Source organism: Danio rerio, chromosome 7 (genome assembly GCF_052040795.2).
Source record: "Danio rerio strain M-AB ecotype USA chromosome 7, GRCz13ab, whole genome shotgun sequence".
In the NCBI taxonomy this organism is placed as follows: Eukaryota; Metazoa; Chordata; class Actinopteri; order Cypriniformes; family Danionidae; genus Danio; species Danio rerio.
Genome location: NC_141027.1, coordinates 3810001 through 3834134, shown reverse-complemented (window position 1 = coordinate 3834134; position 24134 = coordinate 3810001). Strand labels below are relative to the sequence as shown.

At 34.0% G+C, this 24134-nt stretch overlaps 1 protein-coding gene and 1 long non-coding RNA gene across 12 annotated transcripts in view; both read left to right on the top strand.

Annotated features, from left to right (window-relative positions):
* LOC147842925 (uncharacterized) overlaps positions 1-24134 on the top strand; it is a 959952-nt gene that overhangs the window by 383282 nt on the left and 552536 nt on the right. The gene's annotated exons all lie outside the window — the stretch shown is intronic.
* The window catches only part of hnrnpcb (heterogeneous nuclear ribonucleoprotein C b), a 38173-nt gene continuing 14289 nt past the window's right edge, over positions 251-24134 (top strand). For 2 of the 11 annotated variants that reach the window (XM_087259025.1, XM_087259019.1), the window contains exons 1-6: positions 251-342; positions 5537-5570; positions 14899-14943; positions 18164-18429; positions 23355-23427; positions 23510-23557. In XM_087259025.1, coding sequence (XP_087115151.1) covers positions 14939-14943; positions 18164-18429; positions 23355-23427; positions 23510-23557 — 392 coding nt within the window. In that variant the 5' untranslated portion in view covers positions 251-342; positions 5537-5570; positions 14899-14938. 11 annotated transcript variants of the gene reach the window in all.

Here is a 24134-nt window from a genome sequence, read left to right as displayed (position 1 = left end):
TTATAAACAGGGCTAAAAGGGCTTTTGTAAAGCGATTACAGCTCTGTGGGAGGATCCTAAACAAATCCGGCCTTAACCAATCAAGCGAGGATTTGATTTAAAGAAACACGATGGACGTCTACATCCACCAATCGCTACCGCGTGTTTCACCAGCGCGCTGAAATGTAGCCAATGAGATTGGAGGATACGCAGAGCGGGGCGGTGCTTATTTCAGTGCGCATTTGGTCTCCGCCATTTCGTGCACTCGCCTGTCGGTCGGTGTCTACTGAACAAGCTGATACGGACTGTATCCACAAAACAGTACAGCACCGAATTTTAATCATTTTTAGTCTTAAACTCCCGGTGAGTATTTTGATTCGAGAGATTTTTTGTCACCTTTTTTATTTTTTGACTGACTTTGAACTATCTTTGGAGAATTTTTGGTGTTTTTTTGTTTTTAATGCATTTTTCTGGTCGATTTCTGCTTGGCTTTGGTGGCGTACATTTTGTGATGCTGTGTAGACGGTGAAAACCCTGTTTGTTTTGAGAGGATCGCACGATTTTTATTTGATTTTTTTTTCAAAGTAGGAGTTATTTTTCACACGATCTTTTTGCAGGACGTCTGCTAGAGCAGCTGGGTTGTTTGATTTTTGGAGTTAATGTGGAGGATTTGTTTCGTATGGACCGGTGGTTGTGTTTTCAAGATGGGGTCGTTTTTCCCTCCCTGACCGGGATTCAGAATATAAACGCGTTTTAAATCCATTTTTAGGATGACAGACTGCTTTCCCCAACACGAGTAGACTGTTTTTATTCAGCTGTAGACGTTTTGGACTGAGCTTGTCCTTTTTAATGCGGTTATTTGTTCGGTATTTTTGCTCCTGTTTTTGAGGGTCGTTGCGTTCCAGCGGGAAAATTTTTGAGAAATGTGAATTTTCAGGCGACGTTTTTGCAGGTTTTGGCACTTTTAATGGACTGAGACACGTTTTCTGTCACTTGCAGTAATCTTTAACAATGCATGGACCATTTAACTCCGTTCATTTGCTTCCCAGGTCTATGCGACATGTGTAAACGGTCAATCTTTCCATTAAAAGTACATCAATGTTGAATCGAGCTGGTTGCATTAATATTGAATAAATGTGTCAAGAAGGACAGAGTTCCTCTGTGCTCCTCAAGTGCCCCATGCTGAATTAATTAAATCATTTGTGTGTACAGTCCAATGACAAAGCTCCCATGGGTGTCCTGTAAAATGGTTTGATATGAATATTATATTATTTCCCTTTTCCCACCATACCAACAGGCTTACTTTTGAATGGAGTTTCACATTAGTATGTTGTCAAAGTTTTGCTTTTCTGTGTTTAATATAAGCATTTATCTTATTTTTATCCATTGTATTGGTTTTATATGAATATGTGGAATGCACCAAGTCTCACATGTTAGCATCACAAATCACCAGCTAAAACTTGATCATAGCAGTATATGGTACACAGTTAAAGTCAAAATTATTAGCCCCCTTCAATTGTTTTTTTTTTTCTTTTCTTTTTTTTTTAAAATATTTTCCAAATGATGTTAAACAGAGCAAGGAAATTTTCACAGTATGTCGGATAATATTTTTTCTTCTGGTGAAAGTTTTATTTGTTTTATTTCGGCTAGAATAAAAGTAGTTATACATTTTTTAAACACTATTTTAGGGACAAAGTAATTAGCCCTTTTAAGCTATATTTTTTCTCGATTATCTACAAAACAAACCACTGTTATACAATGACTTGCGTAATTACCCTAACCTGCCTAGTTACCCTCATTAACCCAGTTAAGCCTTTAAATGTCACTTTAAGCTGTATGGAAGTGTCTCGAAAAATATCTAGTAAAATATTATTTACTGTCATCATGGTGAAGATCAAAGAAATCACTTATTAGAAATGAGTTCTTAAAACTATTATGTTTAGAAATGTGTTGAAGAAATTTTCTCTCCATTAAACAGAAATTGAGGAAAAAATAAATAAGCGGTCTAATAATTCAGGGGGGCTAATAATTCTGACTTCAACTGTATGTTTAGATCAGGTGTTCTCAAACATGAGATATTTATCGAAGATATTTGGTACAAGGATCAACCATAAAATCAATACAAATTTTACATTTTAATCAACACTACAAAAAAAAACAATAATAATAATAGTTCAGGTGCAAAAACCTCCAAGTGCCGTTTGAAATTTTCATCGAAAATGAATATCTCAGCCTCCTTTGTTTATGTTGAGTTATTTCACTTTAAAGACCACAAATAAAGGGCTTAATCTATGCCATAAAATTGATATTACGGAACCTATATTCAGGATCCGGATACAAATGTTCATTTTAGAAGAAGAAATGGCATCTAAATTTGAGGTTTATAAATATATATTTTAAATAAAATCATGCTCAGTATTTAGCTTTTTCTGTTTTGAATGGCATCATAGGACTTTGATTTCTCTGTCGACAACTTTTGATGTTGAAAAGGTGACTTTTATTGACATTGTTAATAGTTCAAGTAATATATTTTTGGGATTTATCTTTAAAAATGTATACAAAATCCAGGAGTTTCATTCATAAACATGGCTTGTATACATAAAATGGGGACGGCAATGTGCACACAACACTTTCCACGCAAACTGTTTTCATGGCAAGGTAAACATTTGCACAGAATTGCTCATATATATATATATATATATATATATATATATATATATATATATATATATATATATATATATATATATATATATATATATATATATATATATATATATATATGTATATATATATGTATATATATATGTATATATATATATATGTATGTATATATATATATGTATATATATATATGTATATATATGTATCTATGTATGTATATGTATGTGTGTATATATATATATATATATATATATATATATATATATATATATATATATATATGTATGTATATATATATATATATATATATATGTATGTATATATATATGTATGTATATATATATATATATATGTATGTATATATATATATATATATATATATATATATATATATATATATATATATATATGTATATATATATATATATATATATATATATATATATATATATATAAAATTTATATACATAAATAATCTGTAGAATTACAGAAAAAGTACTGGTAATTTATTACCAGGAGTCTTGTTTATAAAAGGAGAACATATTACGGAGTAAATTTATTTATTAATAATTATGGCTCATTTGTTGATTTAAAGAGGGATTGGATTGGAATAATAAGTCAATATTCAAGTTAAATATGTTTACTTGCAGATGCGCACATTCTGCCATCTATTTATTCTTATTTTATAAATTACAACCTGTCAATAAAAGTCACCTTTTCAACATCAAAAATTGTCGACAGAGAAATCAAAGGCCTGATGCCACTAAAAAAAAAAAAAAAAGCTACTATACATGGTTAATGTATGTGTGTATATATATATAAATGAGCAATTCCATGCTAATTACAAACTTGCCATGAAAAAAAAAAAAAAGTTTTCACCAAAATACGTAAACCGTTTCTGGGTTTTTTGTGTGAGCAAGTATTTTACAGAACTTTATAAATACTCAGAAATGTCTCTGTCAATGTTTTTAAACTATTATATTGGATTTACCAAAGTCACACAAGTGGCAATTTCACATCTGCCACATCCATAACAGAGAGACGTCACATCCATAACAACACACTCACACATGAACATTTACTCAAAGGAAAAGAACCACCAAAATGCCATTATTGCAACAGAAACCAAACAGTTAAACGTATTCTTGTGGAATGCCCCATTTTTAATGTTATCAGACAACAATATTTATCTGGAGAGACTTTAAAGGAAATGTTTTTTAAACGTGAATCCATCTAAAGTTGTAGAATTTTTCATTAATATTATTATTTATATATTTTACTTTGTACATTATTTATTGCTGTTGATGACTTAATTGTTAGAATATTTTTACTTGATCTATTTTCTTTTTGCAATGACATAGCCATAGAAGCTGAAATGGCAATAAAATTAAAACACCCTCTCTCTCACTACATAACAACACTTTTTCATCATAAAAGCAAAAAGATTAAACAAAACCAATGATGTTTGTTCTATAGAGAGCCAACCTTTATCCTTATGATTATAATTTTTTTTCTTTTGGGTTGTGCAGTTTAATTCACAGAATTTCTACAAAGTATGTTGTATACTGTAACTCCGCAGACCTTTTTCATCTAATCCATAATGCATGTGTATTTTCCTAATTTAAAATATTAAAAAATGCATATATATTTATATTTTTTTGCTTCTATAACTCTGGTCAGTTCTGTGAAATAGAAACTGATGTTTCAATATAATGTTAACATATACTTTTCTATGTGAATTTATGTTTTGAGTTTTTACCGCAATGTCACATCCATAATGCTGAAATTGCTCATATATATATATATATATATATATATATATATATATATATATATATATATATATATATATATATAGTGCTGTTAATCGATTAAAAAAATTAACTAATTAATCGCACCTTTTTAAAAAAATTAATCGCGATTAATCGCATTTAAAATATTAAAACTTGTAATTTCGTATACATTCACATAAGATACCAATACTCCGATTTTAATATGATTAAGATTAAACTCTTATTAAAATTCTACCGTGTAGCCTTAAAAGGAACCTTACCTTAAAGGAACACCGAGTCACGAAATGCGGAGGATTTTCTTTCTGTTCACCTTACAACAGAAGTCGAAAGTTAAAAATGAAACACCCCAAATTGCATGAAACTCTGGATAACCTGTGATGCAACAAATTGTTTTATACTGAAACTTGCCTTCAAAAAGTGCTTCCTTGGTCTTATCCAAATTAATTGCATGTTAAACACACGTCCACCACAACAGGAAGTAAAAAAAAAACCTGCAACTGCGTTAATTGCGTTAATTTTTTTTACGCGTTAATTATTTAAAATTAATCGCATGCGTTAACGTGTTAATTTTGACAGCGCTAATATATATATATATATATATATATATATATATATATATATATATATATATATATATATATATATACACATACATACATACACACACATACAGCTGAGTTATGTTTTTAACATCAAAATTTCAGATCAAGGCCCTTATAATTTATTACATTAAAAAAAAGAAAACGCTTGTTAATCACAAAATATGGAAACACTAGAGTTTTAACTGATCCTTCCCAAATACTGTAGTGTAAATAGGATTGATCCAGTGTTTCCACACATCAACGTCCAGCTTTTTCCACTGAATTTGGTCCACACTCTTTGATTAACATTGGTCTAGAATAGATTAAACACTATTTGCCTTTGTAAACAACACACATTTACCATTTTTATGTCATGGGGTCACAGTTTACACCAAATCTGTGCATTCAGGTGGTTTAATTGGTTGTGTATATTCACATAAGTCCCTGCTAGTCAGTTGAAAGGGATCGTAGATATTAAGAACTGATTTTTTGTTTTGTTTTTATTTTGCTTTTTTGTAGTTTTTGAGGAAGCTTTTTTGACCCACATCAATCCGTAAGTTGTTTTTTATTTAAATTTTTTTATTCTCCACTTCTTCTGCAATTTTCCTGACAAGTGTTTGATGTAGACTAGACTCCCGTTTGCGGCTTTGTCTACATCCATCACTTTGTTCAAAACTGTTGTAGAGTAGCAAACACTTCAAAAACAATCACAAAACCTGTTTTTGTTGTATTTATATTGGTACAATCGGAGAATAGCACGGTTACTGGAGGTTTTAAAGTTTAAATACAAACAACATTTCTCTGAATCCCACCCTCTGACACTTAGAAATGCCATTATTATTACATAATTATTTGTTTAGTATACTATATGGGGCAAATACAAGATTTCTTGTCATTAAAATCTGTATACGGGTCATTCTACAGAAATGTTTGCATTTTTTTTGTCACTAGATTTAGCCGCAATATTACATTCGAAAAAAATCTTTAGGTTTACAATAATTTTTTTTTTATTATTTAAAAAGAAACTTAGCAATTAACACCCTTTTGAGTTATCAATGTGGCAATAATTGTGTTTTAATTACAATAAAGAAGGAAAGTGCTTTATTTTGAGATCAAAACAGATTTTTCTTCCTTTCAAAATAGGAAAATAGCCAATGTAAATTACATAAAAAATGTAATCCTTAAATAATATATATATATATATATATATATATATATATATATATATATATATATATATATATATATATATATATGTGTGTGTGTGTGTGTATGTATGTATATGTGTGTGTGTGTGTATATATGTTTATTTATTTATATGTTTATTTATTTATATATATTTAGACTAAGTAATTTTTAATCACTGGTATTACAATATAACAAAAATTTATCATTTTACAATAAAAATCACTTGTGTACAATAAAAAACAAATGTTGACATGACTTTTGACGTCCCAATATAGCAAATGTGTGGTTGCACTTAGTTCAACACTTTTAACAAACCTGGTTAAAACAATCTCCTTATTTTTTTGTATTATCATTGTTTGTCTGTAACTGGTAACATAAACAAATTAAGAAATAATATTTCATAACCTTTAATTTTGACAAATTGGCAACACCAGTATATACTGTCATTTGTTTGTCCATAAAGTCAAAAGTAATCATTTGATGTGGTGTCTGCGTTTTTTTTTTTTTTGACATTTTCCCAAACAAAAAGTGCATTTTTTCTGTAGAATGACCCATATATTTATTCATTTTCCCCTTGTTTTCTAGATGAGTGCAAAGACAAGTCTTCAGCACATGAAAAATTCAAAGAATGTTAATTTCTTATTTAAAATGTTCTTATAACACTGAATCCTTAAACCTTTCCCAGGGATGGATTGCGGCTGAAAGGGCATACGCTGCGTAAAAACTTGCTGGATAAGTTGGCGGTTCATTCCGCTGTGGCGACCCCGGATTAATAAAGGGAATAAGCCTACAAGTTTTCTGTTAATTCAATCAATTATTAGTTTTAGTCAAATGTTTCTATCCATATGTGAACTTCAGGGCAAATGTTTGATTAAAATTGTAGACACATAAAATTAATGTTATTAAACTATAAAACGCTTATCGAAAATGAATGAAAACAGACATAAAAGTACCAATAAAATGTTGATAAATAACATACAAAATGTGAACATCATTTTCAAGATTGCAGCTTTTTCACCATGCTGTTATTCATGTTTCTATCTGCAGCTGTAATGGCATATTGCACTCCTATAAAGTATGAAAATATATTAGCCTACGGTAAACAATTTGATTTGTGACACCACTAAATAAACAATAGAGCGTATGAAACTATAAACCTTTCTTTTGTCCTTACTATATACATCTTGTCATATTGCACAGCCCTAGTTTTAGCCTTTACCTCATGCATTCGTTTAAACTGAAGTTAATAAATATAAAGAGTAGTCCAATCCTCATCAATTCACTCTAAAAACAAAACATTGACACTTAAAATTGTAAGGCAGCTTTCTGTACAGCATTTATGAGTTGACTTAGCTTAAATAAAGTCAACTGTGGTACTTGGTTAAATTGTGCAGCAAGCTGCTTTACGATATTAAGTTGACTCAACTTCTTATTTTTCAATGTTTTTCATCATCATCAGATCTCAAATTTGTGAATTAGTACATTAAGAACAGTGCTGTTACCTTACAACTCTACTATAATTAATACTTTAAAGACCCAATTATGTCTAGGTCATTTTTGTCCTTCGGTCTATCATTATGCATAGAGCGATTGAAAGATTTAATTAATTTGAGCAGACCTCAGACCTACTTTAAAATCAGGCAGATACTGTGATCCCTGTACACTTCCAGATTTCCTGCAGGCCCACTGATATTTATCTCCTTTTGTGCAGTAGTTTATAATACTGGTTTAATAGCATGTGTCTTACGCTCGGCCGAGGGCATCGCTTTTAATCTCTGAAAGATTTTTTCTTTTCTTCCATCCACAAAGGATTTGATGCATCTGGAATATAAATGAATTTTTAATTAATTGTCTATTCAAGACATTGAAAGTCAGGGAATTTAATATTTTTGTTGTTCAAGTCGGGGAATATCAGGGATTTTTGTTTGTCATTTAAAATGTTACTTCCCTTTTTTTTCTTTTTTTTTTTTTTTTTTCTACAGGCTTTATTTTTTTATATGTAGCATGTTGTTTACCGTGGTATTGATTGTATAGATGAACACATAAAACAGTGCAGATGGTGTGGCACGAATTTAAACAGTGTCTTGCTTGGCTTAAATCTTTAGGAAATCTGCAGCATTTAAAAATTAAATTAAAATGTAGATTTATATATATATATATATATATATATATATATATATATATATATATATATATATATATATATATATATATAATATTATTATTATTATTATTATTATTATTATTAAAGAGACGCAGTTTTACTTATTTTTTATTTTTGTTTGTTCGTTTGTATGCTTTTAGTTATTATATATATATATATATATATATATATATATATATATATTTTTTTTTTTTTTTTTTTTTTTTTAATTTGCGTTAAATTTAGTAAATTACATTGCTTTAGAAAGGATAGTTCAACCCCCAAAAATGCTGTCATTTACTCATTGCTTGCTTGTTTGAAATCAGAAACTAGTTTTCCTTTCACTGAAAACAGAGGAAGATATTTTGAAGAATGTTGGAAACCTGTAACCATGTTTAAATAGATTACCATTAATGACTAAAAGAGACACAGTTTTACTTTTTATTTTTTTTTTACTTATTTATTTATTTTAATTTTGTTTGTTTGTATGCTTTTAGTTTATATATACACACATACACACACACTCATATTTTGTATAATTTGTAAATGCAACAAGGTTATTGTTGTAAAAAATTTTTTGTAAAATGTAGTATTTCAATGTACAAACAAAACAAAAAAGAAAACCTGTAACCATTTGCTTCCATAATATTTCTTTTCTACTATGGAAGTTAAGACAGGTTTCCAGCATTCTTAAAAATATCATCTTTTAGGTTTAACAAAAAAGTTAAAATGTTTTAAACAAGTAAACAGTGAAAAAACGATGACAGTTTTTGATAAAGAGTTAATAAACAGGGCTGAAGAATTAAAATTTTCTACATTGTAAAAGCACTATACAAATAGGTGAAAATTAATTCTTATCATGATCGCGGATAAAATACTCTGCGTGCATTAGATGCATTTTTAGAGCATGTCACATTAACCTACTATTATATTAGCCTTTATGTTTTTTACATGATGGCATCATGTAATTTTTTAAACTGTGTGTTTACTGCTTTTCATAGCCTAAATATGAGCATGTGTGTTTCAATGCAGCATTTAGCTACAATTTAGCAAAATGCCCCATCAGTGCTATAAAGTGAAGGATGTTTTCACATGAAAACAGGAGTAAGATGTACATAGGTCTTGACTGATTAGCTGTTGTCACTTTAATGATGTTTAATCTTTATTTAAATGTATACAGTGAAGTTTATACGCAGTATCCAGATTATATTTGATTACACTTTTCGTTTAGCTTAAGTTTAGTAGTTGTGTTTTAACTAAATAGTTTTTGTAGTTAACAAAGTTTAACTAAACATTTTTAGTCAGTTTGACTGACTTAAGACAACTAGAAAATGTCAGTTGATTCAACAAAACTATTAAAGGCAGAAAAGCAGTGTATTGTTCAGTTTCATATTGTCTCGGTTGCCTATTTTCCTTTTTTATGGCAAGAAACTGAACCAATGTAATGTCGACAATGAGAAAAGCAGTAATAGTTTTGGCATGCAGTTGCTTCAAACAATTGAATAAAGCTGTTTAAAACGTCAATAAATATACATTGTGATCTTCACAATTAATAAATACGATTTCAATGGCATAATCAACAATTATGATTTTGGTCGTAATCGTGCAGTCCTTGTATTTAGTGAGTACTTTTTCATTTTTGGATCTATTATCCTGTGTCATTTTAGTTAGAGATAGTTCAAACAAAAATGAAAATCATGATAATTTACTAGCCTGATCTTACGAGAAAATGTAAGTATTTTACGTTTAGTTTAGTGGCTAATTCGTACGAGTTCAGTCGTACGAAATTGTATGATTTTAAAAAGGAGGCGTGGCACCTAACTCCACCCCTAAACCCAACCGTCATTGAGGGATGAGCAAATCGTAGTAAATGGTACCAATAAGATCGTACGAATTCATACGAATTAGCCACTAAATCAAAGTTACGAACTGTCTTGAGATTGCGTTAAATTTACTCACTCTTTACTCATTTCAAAAGTTTCTTTCTTCTGTTGTAAACCTGTGACCATTTACTTTCATATTTTAATTTCTATGAATAATCCTAGGAAAGTCAATGGCTGCAGGATTTCAGGATTCTTCAAAGTATCCTCTTTAGTGTTCAACATTAGAAACTTGTAAAGGTTTGCAACAACTTGAGGGGGAGTAAGATTTCATTTTTAGGTGAGCTTTCCTCTTATAAGCAAGTTGATAATTTGGCTTAGAATGATCATTTCACCATGACTAGCAACACTTAATTTTGGACATTTATTAATTAATAATTCATTAAAGAGGTTAGGAGTTGAGTGTTTTTTTTTTTTTTTTTTTTGGTTGAATTAAAAAAAAAAATAAACACTTCACCCAAAATGAAAACTCCGTCATTTTGCTCATCTTTACTTATTACAAACCTGTATCTTTCATCATTCAAAGTTTCTTTCATTTGCTAAACACAAAAGAAGATATGTTGGAAATACGTTGGAAACCTGCAACCACTGTCTTTCATAGTTTAATTTCTTACCTACTAGGAAAGTCAGTGGTTACAGGATTTCAGGTTTCTTCTAAATATCTTCTTTAGTGTTCAGCAGATGAAAGAAACTCATAAAGGTTTAAACCTCTTGAGGGAGAGTAAATAGTGAGTAAATGTTAAGTTTTGGGGGGAGAGGCAGTGGCGCAGTAGGTAGTGCTGTCGCCTCACAGCAACAAGGTTGCTGGTTTGAACCTTGGCTCAGTTGGCGTTTCTGTGTGGAGTTTGCATGTTCTCCCGGCCTTCGCGTGGGTTTCCTCCGGGTTTACCCTACAGTCCAAAGACATGCGGTACAGGTGAAATGGGTAGGCTAAATTGAAGTGTATGAGTGTGTGTGAATGTGTGTGTGGATGTTTCCCAGAGATGGGTTGCGGCTGGAAGGGCATCCGCTGCGTAAAAACTTGCCGGATAAGTTGGCGGTTCATTCCGCTGTGGTAACCCTGGATTAATAAAGGAACTAAGCCGACAAGAAAATGAATGAATGTTAAGTTTTGGGTGAACTATCTTCTATCCTCTAAGTCAGGGGGTTTGGTAGTTCGGCTTAGAATGGGAATGCTGGTCATTTCACCCCAACTTGCAAACAACACTCATTTTTGGACCTTTCTGCAAATAATTAAAAAGGTTAAAAGTTTAGTTCGTTGTAATTTTAGGTGAACTATCCTTTAGTCATTTAAAGGGATGCATCACTAAAAAAATAAAATTATCATTTGCTCACCCTTTACTCATTTCAAACCATTCAAAGCATTTCTGATCATTTCAAAGTTACTTTTCCTACTATGAAAGTCAGTGATTGCAGGATTTCAGGTTTCTTCAGAATATTTTCTTTAGTGTTCAACAGAAGATAGAATCTCAAAGGTTTGAAATCACTTAAGGGTGTTTAAATAGTGAGTAAATTTTCATATTTGGGTGAACTATCCTCTGATTCGGGGAGTTTGATAATGTGGCTTAGAATAGGAACCCTGATCATTTTGCCACGACTAGCAAACAACACTTCAGCAATTAAATTGAAAAGTTTAAAGTTTACATCATTTTTGAGTGACTATTCTTTGTTTAAGGGATACTTTACCCAAAAATACAATTGCCATTTGCTCATCTTTACTCATTTCAAACTTGTATGAGTTCTTTTTATTTTTTATTTGCTAAACACAAAAGAAGATATTTTGGGAATACATTGGAAACCTGTCACCATTGGATTTCATAGTACTGTTCTTTCCTGCTATGAAAGTCAATGTTTGCAGGACACCGCTTGAGGGTGCATAAATCGGTTACATTTTCGTTTTTGGGCAAACTACTCTTATAAGTCAGGGAATTGGATTTTTTAGTTTAGAATGGAAACTTTGTAAATGTGTGCAATTAATCAATAAGATTAAAGGTTTAGTTAGTCCATTTCAGTTTTGGGTGAACGATCCTTTAGTCATTTAAAGGGAAACTTTACCCAACATGAAAACTCTGTTCAATCAAAGAAAGAAACTCCTAGAGGTTTGAAACCACTTGAGGCACAGTAAATGTGTACATTTTTGTTTTTGGATGATCTATCCTTTATCCTCTCAGGTCAGGTAATTTGATATTTTGGCTTAGAATGGGAACCCTGATCATTTCACATCTAGCAAACATTATTAAATTCTTTTAGAAGTTAATAAAAAAGGTTTAGTTAGTCCATTTTAATTTTGAGTTTAACTATTCTTTTAGTTTTTTGAGGGATACTTAACCTAAAAATAAAATTGTAATTTGCTCATCTTTACTCATTTCAAACCTGTATACGTTTCTTGGTGATGCTTGGTGGAAACGTGTAACCGTTCACTTCTATTGTATAATTGATTTTCCCACTATGCAAGCCAATGATTGCAGGATTTCAGGTATTTTCAAAATGCCTTCTTTAGTGTTCAGCAGATGAAAGAAACTCATAAAGCAAAAAAAAAAAAAAAAACACACACACTTACATTACTAACGCTTTCCTTCTTAGACTTTACACACCTGAAACTCGTCTACCGCTCTTATTCATTGTTGCTCTTATAGTTGTGTAAATTGCTTTCTTGTCCTCATTTGTAAGTCGCTTTGGATAAAAGCGTCTGCTAAATGTAAATGTAAATCGTTGAAATCACTCGGGGGTGTGTAAATAGTGAATAAATGCTCATTTTTGGTGTGAACTTTCCTCTAATTAGATATTTTGGCTTAGAATGGGAACCCTGATCATTTCACCAGCACTATTAAACAACACTCAATTCTTGACATTTCTACAATTAATTAGAGGTTAAAAATGTTTAGTTTAGTTCCCATGAACTGTTCTTCAAGTCATTTAAAGGCATACTTCACCCACAAATAAACTTGTAATTTGCTCACTTTTTGCTCATTTAAACCCTTTATAAAACAATAAATTACATTAAATCCAACCTGAAGTTTCACACAGAATTTAAGACATTTTAAGAATCGATTTAATCAAATAGTTTTTGCCAGATGTCGTATTGGGCACATGGTTTTTTGCTCCAAGGTGAAAACCCTACTCAGTGTTTGTGCTGCAAAACTCCTCTTATAAAACATATTTCACTGGACTGTCCTGCTTTTACTGATTCCAGAAGGACTTTTTTTTATGAAATGAACTCTTTTAAGGACATTTTTGACAACGTGAAACCAGAAGATTTTAGAATTTTTATCATGTATTAACACACAAAAAATCTTATTTAATTTATGTTTTATTTTGTTTGTTGATTATTAAATTATATATTTATTGTTGAAAGATTACTGCCATGAAGATAGCCTTGGTTGCTGACATGGCATTAAATAAAAAAAATACATTAAATTACTAAACCCTTTATACGTTTCTTTCATTTGCTAAACACAGAAGAAGATATTTTGGAAATGCGTTGGAAACCTGTAACCACTGACTTCTATAGTGTAATAGTAATATAATAATGTAGTGTATAGTGTAATTCTATCCTACTATGAAAGTCAATGTTTACAGGATACCACTTGAGGGTGCACAAACAGAGTAAATGTTCATTTTTGGGTGAACTGTCTTCTTACAAGTCAGGGAATTAGATTTTTTAGCTTAGAATGGGAACTCTGGTCATTTCACCACCAGCAAACAACACTCACACTGCAAAAAATGCTTTTTTTTGTCTTGTTTCTAGTCTAAATATCTAAAATTTCTTATATCAAGAGGCATTTTCTAGACAAGCAAAACATACTGTCTTGTTTTGAGAAATAATATGCCAATAATAAGTGAGTTTTTCCTGAATACAAGCAAAATAATCTGCCAATGGGGTCAGCAAAATAATCTTGTTTTTTCTTTTGACGTAAGATTATTTTGCTGACCCCATTGGCAGATTATTTTGCTTGTATTCAGGAAAAACTCACTTATTATTGGCATATTATTTCTCAAAACAAGACAGTATGTTTTGCTCGTCTAGAAAATGCCTCTTGATATAAGAAATTTTAGATATTTAGACTAGAAACAAGACAAAAAATCTAAGTAAGAAAAGCTTTTTTTGCAGTGCAATATTGGAAACGTCTGCCATTAATCAATAAGGTTAAACGTTTAGTTAGCACATTTTAATTTTGGGCTGAACGATCCTTTAGTCATTTAAAGGGATACTTTACCCAACATGAAAAGTCTGTTCAACAAAAGAAAGAAGCGGTTTGAAAGCACTTGAGAGTGCATAAATAGTGAGCACACTTTTGTTTTTGGATATGCTATGCTTTATCCTCTTATAAGTCAGGGAATTTGATAGTTTGGCTTAGATTGGGAGCCCTTATCTCACCACGACTAGCAAACAACATTCATTTTTGGACATTTCTGCAGTTAATTAACATGGATTTAGCTCTGTTTGTCTTTAAACGAACTTGCATGAAGCAACCACTTGGTGGCAGCATCCGAACACTAGCCTGCTTGTTAGACCTTGGGGAACACTGTAAAAATTGGTGTGACGTCCGTAAAAAGTGCGGTGGGTTTGCATCAGCATCACCCACCCATTCAATACGACCTTCACCCACAATGCACTGAGCTCACAGCGGCTCAACGGTGTCCAATAACAACCCTCTTTTCTCCAACAGAATCAGGCAGACAGACGACTCAAGCTGAATTACAGACAGAATGGAGTGAGTTCTGACTATTCAACCCCCAACATCCCCCTCAGCACACTTCAGTAGCTCAATCTGCACGTTATATGGCGGCCTTTTCCCAAAGAAACGCGCCCAAACATAGTCCAAAACACAGACCAGTCCATCTCAAACACGCCAGATTAACCCCTCAAATGTGTAGCAAGCACAGACAATGAAACACAAACACGTAATGTTCACAAAACCACACACATTCCCTCCTGTCCAAGTGATATTTATGGGTTTGAAGAGTAAATGCAGAGTTAAAACCCCACACACGCTGCAGATGATGCTTTAATGTATGCATATTTATATCTCATTAGCATAAACGTCCACCAAGGCCTGCAGTGTGTGCGCAGATAGACACACAGTCGCCCAACAAACTGCATAAACACAAACATCCACAGCATTATAAATGTAAATCATCACACAGGAAAGCTTCATCTATGACTGCTGTGGCTCTGAATTTAATCATCATAACTCCTGTAACGGTTAATTGTGATGCTTAAACACTTTATTTAGCCTATTCAAAGCTAAACATCTTCACTGTATTTGTTATTGCTAGCTATGTCTTGTTTTCTGGTAAATGTTCGCAGTAATTGACTAATTGAAAGCGTGTATGTTTTGATTTGAGCTGTAATCTTTTGTGGATCTGACAGTCGAAATGGACCCTGATATCATACATGGTCCTGGTATTGTAAGCGATTGATCAGTGCATGCTATTATGAGAGTGAAATTGACTGTGAATGTTGTTCCAGAGCTGATCCGCGCTCACTTGCTGTGTTTTCAACCATCTGTATTGGGATATCGTGTAAAATGCATTATTTGCATACCATTTTAAATGTGCATGAACTCAGGTTATTTGTTTATCTGATAAGATGACATGCATAAGGAAGCTACTGAATAAGCTCCTCAATTTGCAACAACAACAAGCAGAAATGCATAATGCTTTGCATACTTTCATTGCCTGTGCACCAATATCGGTGTACACAATGTTATTGTTTGAACTACTTATTTAAAATAAGCTAAAAACATCATGTGTAACCCCGTCGGTCCTACGCCACCCAACCCGCTCTGAGCTGGTATCGAACCGGTGACCTTCGGCATGGGAGTCAGTTGCTCTAACACGGAGGCTAAAGATAATACTTAAGCGTCTGTTGCTAGAGCACCTTTAGAAGTCAGAGGAGTGAGGGTTACCGGCACAGCGCTTATTAGCTGGCCTTTATTACAGTCAGGAAAGTGGGTGTGTCTAGCTTTGTTTGGGTGGGAGTGTCGGGGGAGGAAAAATGGGCAGGGTTTGAATAAAAATGGGCAGGGTTTGAATAAAAATGGGCAGGGTTTGAATAAAAATGGGGGTTGCCATTTGGGCACGCGCTTGTGACTGAGTACAAACAAACACACACGCAGGGAAGACAGTGTGTTTAATGACGGTGGGATGTTTGATACCGCACGTCGTATAACAGAAAAAAGCCTCTGCATTTCTTTGTAACTCAGAAAGCCTTGTGTGTGTGTATGTAGACTATCCTGTCACAATGCTGCGAAAATTTAACCTGACGGTCGGCAAAAGTTTGCTTAGTTTTCACATGTTTACACACAGATAGAAGCATTTACAGCGGAACTTTTTTAATATTGTAGTGATATTAACGTATTCATAATGGAGCGCGTTGATTGGTTTGAACCAAGCCATACTCATAAATGAATGTAACAAACTCAGACGTAATACGGGATGCCTTGGTACAGACGTCCAGTCTACACGCTGGAATACACGCTATTATGTCATGGCCGTGACGCAGCTTCAAGAAATCGTTTCAAACCGGAAGTACGAATTTGCTTGAAATAACTCAAAAACAACCAATTTTCACTTTTTAGTGAAATATATGTGTCCTAATAGTGTTTTAGCAGTGTGGGACACATATACGTTTGTCAACAGCTCAAAACATGTGTTTTGGTGTTTCGTGACCCTTTAAGTCTATTTAACTAAATGTATTGTGATTACATTACAACATCGATGCTGTAAAAAACAACCTTGTGAAACGAAAAAGTCACATTAAGCTTTCACCGGAAGTTTATCTTTGACTTTAAAACTGTAGCTGTGCATAAAGTCATTCCTGAATTCAGTTTATTTTGGGGAAGTGGCAACTTAATTGTGGTGTTCAGTCCACTTTAAGTTGTTAACTTAAATAACTAATAAGCCAACTTAATTCCTTCATGTTCTCCCAACACTAATCGACTGTGTAGAACCCAACGTTTTTTACAGTGTACACAATCATAAATGATGATTTAGTCACTTTTTAAAATGCCTGAACCAAAGTCTGCAGTCAAACTTGAAATAATTGATATAGTTTCAAGATGAGTATCACGTTTAGAACAGTAGTGCCAAATATAATAAAGTATAAAAGGTTTTGCTGCTTGTACAAGCTACTTGTTTTAAACAAGCTGAAACAACACAACTATTAAATGATTGGAGGGTTGAGTGACTTATTGAGACGACTTCATTTGGTTTCAATGAACTTAAAATTGTAAAAACTATGAAGTTAACTTGCTAATTTAAGTTGAGATGACGTGAAGGGTTTATGTGGAACCTAGTTTTTTTAGTGCATAATTCAAGTTATTACAATAAATTAACGAACTACCAACTTCCCAAACTGTAGAAACGTAATTTGTTTTAATGATAAATTCAATTCTGGTGGCTCAGTGGTTAGCATTGTCACCTCACCGCAAGAAGGTCTCTGGTTCGAGTTCCAGCTGGGCCAGTTCTGTGTGGAGTTTGCATGTTCTCCCCGTGTTGGCGTGGCTTTCCTAAGGGTGCTCCGGTTTCCCCCACAGTCCAAACACATGCGCTATAGGGGAGTTTAATAAACTAAATTGGCCGTAGTGTGTAAATGTGAAAATGTATGGGTGTTTCCCAGTACTGGGTAGCGGTTGGAAGAGCATCCACTGCGTAAAACGTATGCTGGAATAGTTTGCGGTTCATTCCGCTGTGGCGACCTCTGAAATAGAGACTAAGCCGAAGGAGATTGAATGAAATTCAAAGAGTTGATTTGGGGATTGAAAGTCAGCGAGCGTTTTACGCAATATTCCAATTGTTCCTCAATTTATGTTTGGTGGAAACACAGATATTGAGTCCGGTTGGTGTTTGATTAATGGACTCATTTCTCAATTGTCCTTCTTGTGTTTTTTTTTTTTTTTGTCGATCCTCTGTTCCTCTCTCTTCCCCCAGTCATTCCCCCACTACCAGCAGCCTGATGGCCAGTAATGTCACCAACAAGACGGACCCGCGTTCGCTCAACTCCCGCGTCTTCATCGGGAACCTCAACACCATGCTGGTGACCAAGGCCGATGTGGAGGCCATCTTTAGTAAGTACGGGAAGATCGTGGGCTGCTCCGTGCACAAAGGCTTCGCGTTTGTCCAGTACGCCAACGAGAGGAACGCCAGAGCTGCGGTCAACGGTGAAGACGGGAGGATGATCGTGGGACAGGTACTCGGTAAGTTGAGTAGCGTCTAAGGCTCTGTTTACACTGTCAGTTAAATGTGACCCAATTCTCATTTTTTTGCTTGTATGTGATGCAGATCGGATCTGTTATTTGACAGTGCAAATGAAAAAAGAAATTGCATGCATTCGGGTATTCAGAGATCTGTTTCAGGCCTTGTTCAAATGTGAATATAAATCAGATATGGGACTGACATGTAAACCGTCAAAATAGAGCCCTAAAAAAGCAAGTGATTGGACCATGTTTTTAAATTTGTCCAGAGAGGTCATGTTTTGATCTTCAATTGGTCTCACACAATCATGTGATGCGATTTCGCAGGTCAGATTTCAGCAAGCTTGAACATTCCAACGCAGCGAACTGCGAAACTTGTTGCACAAGCTTGTGTTTCTGCTTTACAGCATCCGCGTGTGTATAAATGGAAGTCTGTGGGGAGAAAGGTGCAGTGTGACCGCAGCTTAAATCCAGAACTACGTCTCGTCCATGATCAATAATGTCAGGTGACATTAATTGGTCAGATGATGCTCTTTATATGTGGGATCCTAAAATCTGTCTCACGACATCAACTTTGCTGCAGAGTTTAGTTTTAACCCTGATCGAACTCATCTTATTAGATTCACAGATCAACATGGAGACAACAGGCAATTATATTAGACGGCAAGTCAACGGTAAACCAGTTTTACACAAACACAAACTTTAATGATGCCAAGTGTCCATTTTAAATACACGAAATGCCACTTTTATGATGCAAATTATCATGAAGTGCAATTGTACGGTGCATTTCAGTGGGCGCAAGTATTTACAAAGTGACTTCTAGTTAGATTTTTCATTAGAAACTCAAAGATGTGGATTTGTATGTTAATTAAGGGTGCTTTCACACCTGCCTGATTTAGTTGGGTTGAATTGCACTAGAGTTGGTTTTCCCTCTTGGTGCGGTTCGTTTGGGCAGGTGTGAATGCAACAATAATAGTTGAGTGCGCTCCAAAAGCGGACCAAATAAGCGTACCGAGACCTGCTTGAAGAGGTGGTCTCGGTACGCTTTCAAACGAACCCTGGAGCGGTTTGTTTGTGGTGAGAATATGATCCGTCCTAAAACAGGTCCAACCGCAAAAAGTACTGCGCCTTTTGGACTAATCCAGCTGCCGTAGGCCGATGCGCTGTGCATTATGGGATATGGAGGAAAAATATTAGTTGACAGCACTTTACCAACAGAGAGAGAGAGCGGGAAAACATTACCTGATGGATCGTTGGTAATATTTCCGCAAGATGACCATGTCGCAGTTTAGCTAAATTAATTCACGTCTCCTCCTGAAGTGATGAGCGATGCATTAAACACTGTTTTCCAGCTTCGGCCGCGCTTCATTTTCGTAATGTATAGTTTGTCTAAAGCAGAGATACAATCAGGCAGCGCAGTCGTCCCTTCATAGTAAAAGGTTTTGTTTACCTGCGGGAGTTCACTGGCATTTTCCCGCACGTGAATTCTGACCAATCAATAAGCAGTTTAGGAAATATTTTCAACAACATCTGGCCAATGAGAGATGTGGATTTTGTCAGATGACTGCATTTTGGTTCGTTTCAACTGGTTCAGACCAAAGCCAGCAGTGTGGTGTGAAAACGACCCAAAGAAGGCAGACGATGCAACAATGTATCATTTATTGCGCTTGGTCCGGACCAAATGAAGCGAACTACAGATGTGAAAGCACCCTAAATTATCACTTAATATCGGTGTTTGTAAAAAAAAAAAAAAAAAAAACAGTAGGTGATTAAAAATTGTTAGAGAAAACAGACAATTTGGATTTGATATTGCTGTAAAATCACCAACTCTTCCCTGTAAATGTTGAAAATCTCTTGCAACCCCCTGTGAAACAATCACTGTCTGAATGGAGCCTTTGAGTATGAATATGAGTCCAATGAGTGAAATTCAGACGATCTTTATCTGTCATGTTATATCACATTACACATCAGCTTCAGTTGCATTGATTTGCTTCCATTCATGAATGCTTTACCGGGGCCTCATGAGATGGTAAAGTGCACAGAAAGCACAGTTCAGTATCTCTCTTGAAGCAGCAGGTCTCATTGGTCTACTGTTGAATTTAATAAGATGCCAAAACCCAGAAGAGTATGAGGTTTTAAGAGGGGGATTTTAATTGAGTAAAATCTATGGGAAACGGCTCAACTTGAATGTGTTGCTTTACAATACACGGCAAAACCAAATATTCTTATGTATACACTGCAAAAAAAAAAAAAATAGTGTTCATTTATTGATTTGTTTTCTTTCTAGTCCAAAAATCTGAACAATCTGACATTTTAGACCTCAAAAAATGGTCTTGTTTACAGAAATAAGTAAAAAATAAGTGAGATTTTCCTTAAAACAAGCAAAATTATCTGCATATATGAATTCAATGGGATAAACAAAACTATTGAATTTCAAAGAAAGTAAGATTCACTGTTATTATGCAGATTTTTTTGCTTGTCATAAGGAAAAACTTGATTTTTACATATTATTTCTGTAAACAAGACTGTCTTTTTTGCTTTTTTAGAAAATGCTTCTTGATTTAGGAATGTCTAGATATTTGGACTAGAAACAAGATGAGAATTTGTCTTGTTTCTAGTCCAAATATCTTGAAAAAACATTTTTTAAAGTAGTTCAAACCGGTTCTGTGACATCATTGACTTTCTCTTTAAGATTTAAAGGGCTAGCATTGCACCAGACCCCCATAAGTGGTTTCGTTTGAAAGTGTAGAATCTCTATTTTATGCACATATAAATCACTTTGGTTTTAATTCTACTATACAAATGTTATTTACACTTACATACACAGTATTTTGGATACCCGAGCTGGGTATTGAACATTGGTTCATTTTTATATGCTTCATATATGACACACATTCAAGTTATAAGTCAAATGAAAGCTCTTGCCGGTGCTTATGGTTCTAGCATTACTTTTACTGAATTATATTCACATATCAAACAGTTGTTGAATGAATCGCGGTGTTTCCATGGTGCAGAAGTGAAAACAATACATTTATGATCAATAAGCAGCCCCAGATAGCACAGACAGCCGTCATCTCTTACCTTATGCTGTGCGCTTCAGGGCCATTCTCCTCTGTTTTTGAGGTGATGTGCATAAGTAATCCTTTAATATGTCTGACGTGGTCCAAACACAGTGAATTATGTTTGATCAAACAAAAGAATAGTGAAATATGAAAACAATGATCGCTCCCTGTGGCTTGTACAGCACCTCTCATCAGTTGGAACACAATAACTTTTGCATAGATTATGGTGGAGACACTTTTCCTTTTTTTCTATGATCACAGACATGTGCAGGAACCACCAACATTAATTAAAGCACGCCTAAACAGCACACAGAACCCAAAAGGTACACTTTCAAATTTGAGTTTATAAAAACAAAATACAGAAAGCGCCTCTTTTTTTAGGTGTTTATTATAACGCAGACAACATATACAGATATTTTAAACACTTTCAATAGTGTTTTATGAAAATTCAAAGGGTTTTCTTTAAAAGGATGCACATTTTTTGCATTTACACCTCTGCATGTGGATTTGGGAAGCTTTTAAATTTGGGTAGGCAAAATCCAGGCGGAAATTCCCAAAATAGCACAGGGGTTTAAGTGGTTAAAAACGTATTTTATAAATTACACAGAGCAGCTTCAAAACTCTTGTATTTATTGATGGGGCTAATGTACTAATTTACTAGATCAGTGGTTCTCAAAGTGGGGGTCGGGACCCCTTGAGGGGTCGCGGAACAATGAAGGGGGGTCGCCTGGTGATTTCCAAAAATCTACTTATTATTATTATTATTATTATTATTATTATTATTATTATTATTAGACCATAAGATTTACCATATTTTATCCATAACCAACTGAAGAGAAAAAAACAGCCGTTTATAGTTACTATAGTAGCTTATTTACTTGTCCTATTGGATTGCGACCCCTGGGGTAAATACATTATATTAAAGACACAGCAATAGCGTCAGATGCAGCAGATTGATTTTATAACACCAGGTTAAACTTTCTGGCCCATTTACAGCACTGACATACATTAAAAAAATAAACGAAGAATAGACTTCGGTCTATTGGTGTGTGTGCTCGCCATTGCATGCAAGTTTTCTGTATTTATAACCACCTCAGGGGATAATGGGGGTCACTGGTATTGTTATTTTAGGGGTTGCGTGCGGAAAAGTTTGGGAACCCCTGTAATAGATGTAGTGTAAAACATCTAAAAATATTAAGTTAAATTTACCACTGATGTAATTTAACTCAAATTAAAAACAAAACATTAGAATAAATGAATCTATTGCACTGTATTGCCTGATGCCCATTCAAATGAATGAGGGCACAGTCCTTATGTTTCTGTAGTCTCTGGTAATGTGCCACCTTGAGGAGCTCTTTTTATGCTGGGTAATTTCGTGCCTTTGTTATCAGTGTTTTTAGCTAATCCAAAGCCCCTTTAAGATAAGCCAATCCACTCTGCGGCCATATTAACTCCAGATATGCAAGACCTTATTCATCTGTATGTGTATGGAGGAAAAACTGAAATCATACAGCGCTCTCTTCTTACCAAAGTTTAGTGAGTTTATCATGCTCGTCAGTAGTCTAAAGTTACACTGCCGTCTTTGTCATCATCTTCTAGAATTTGCAGCAAAATCGGTCAATTTAGGCTGTGAAAATCAGAAAAAGTCCAGTGAAATTCTGGAGGGATTGACAAATGATATGTCATGTAGAGCTTTTCTTTAGTGGAAACAGTGTTATGTAAACCTCCTAAATCACTGCGTGCTTAATGTTGTGTGTACACTGATTCATTCAGCTAATGCTTTTATCCAGAGCAATCACACATGACCTCCATATAGACCGCAGGCCTGTTTCTTTTTAATCATGATCATTTCATCTCCTTTTCCAGATATTAATCTGGCTGGCGAGCCCAAACCTCACCGGTCAAAGACCATCAAGCGCTCTGCAGGAGACATGTACAGGTGGGTGTTTTCGATGATTGTGTTCTGTTGTTTGTTTAATTGAGTTCTGTCGAATGATTCTTGGGTTTTCCTCCTCCCGCAGTTCTTCGTTTGATCTGGACTATGACTTTCAGAGGGATTACTACGACAGGTGAGCGCTCCTAAAACATTCGCTCGCGTTTAAAGCCATCCAGCGCTGCGCAGAAGAGCTTTTCTATTATTCATTAAAGCCTCACGATGACTGTCTGGACTGGGATTTGAGCTGTTTCCAGGAATGTGTGTTAATCTGTGTGTGCTGGTTTTGGTGGTTCATTTGTGAAGCAAAATTAATTTAATTAATTAAATTAATGGTCCCACTTTATAATAAGTGTCCTTAACTACTATGTACTGACATCAAAAAATAAATACAATGTACGCACTGTGTTCATAATGTATTTGAGAACACTTGTAGTGCTCTTGAGTTGGGATAGAGGTTGGGTTATGGACTGGTTTGGTGGTGTGGGTAGGTTTAAGGGTGGGTTAAGGTGTAAGGGATGGTCAACAGTGTATTTACAAATGTAATTACAGAAGTTAATTACAGATGTAATTACATACATGTATTTAATCAAGCATAAGTACACAGTAAATACATGTATTAACACCATAAGTACATTGTAACAAACTATTAACTCCTATGTAAGTACATATTAGTTAAGGCCACTTAATATAAAGTGGAACCAAATTAATTT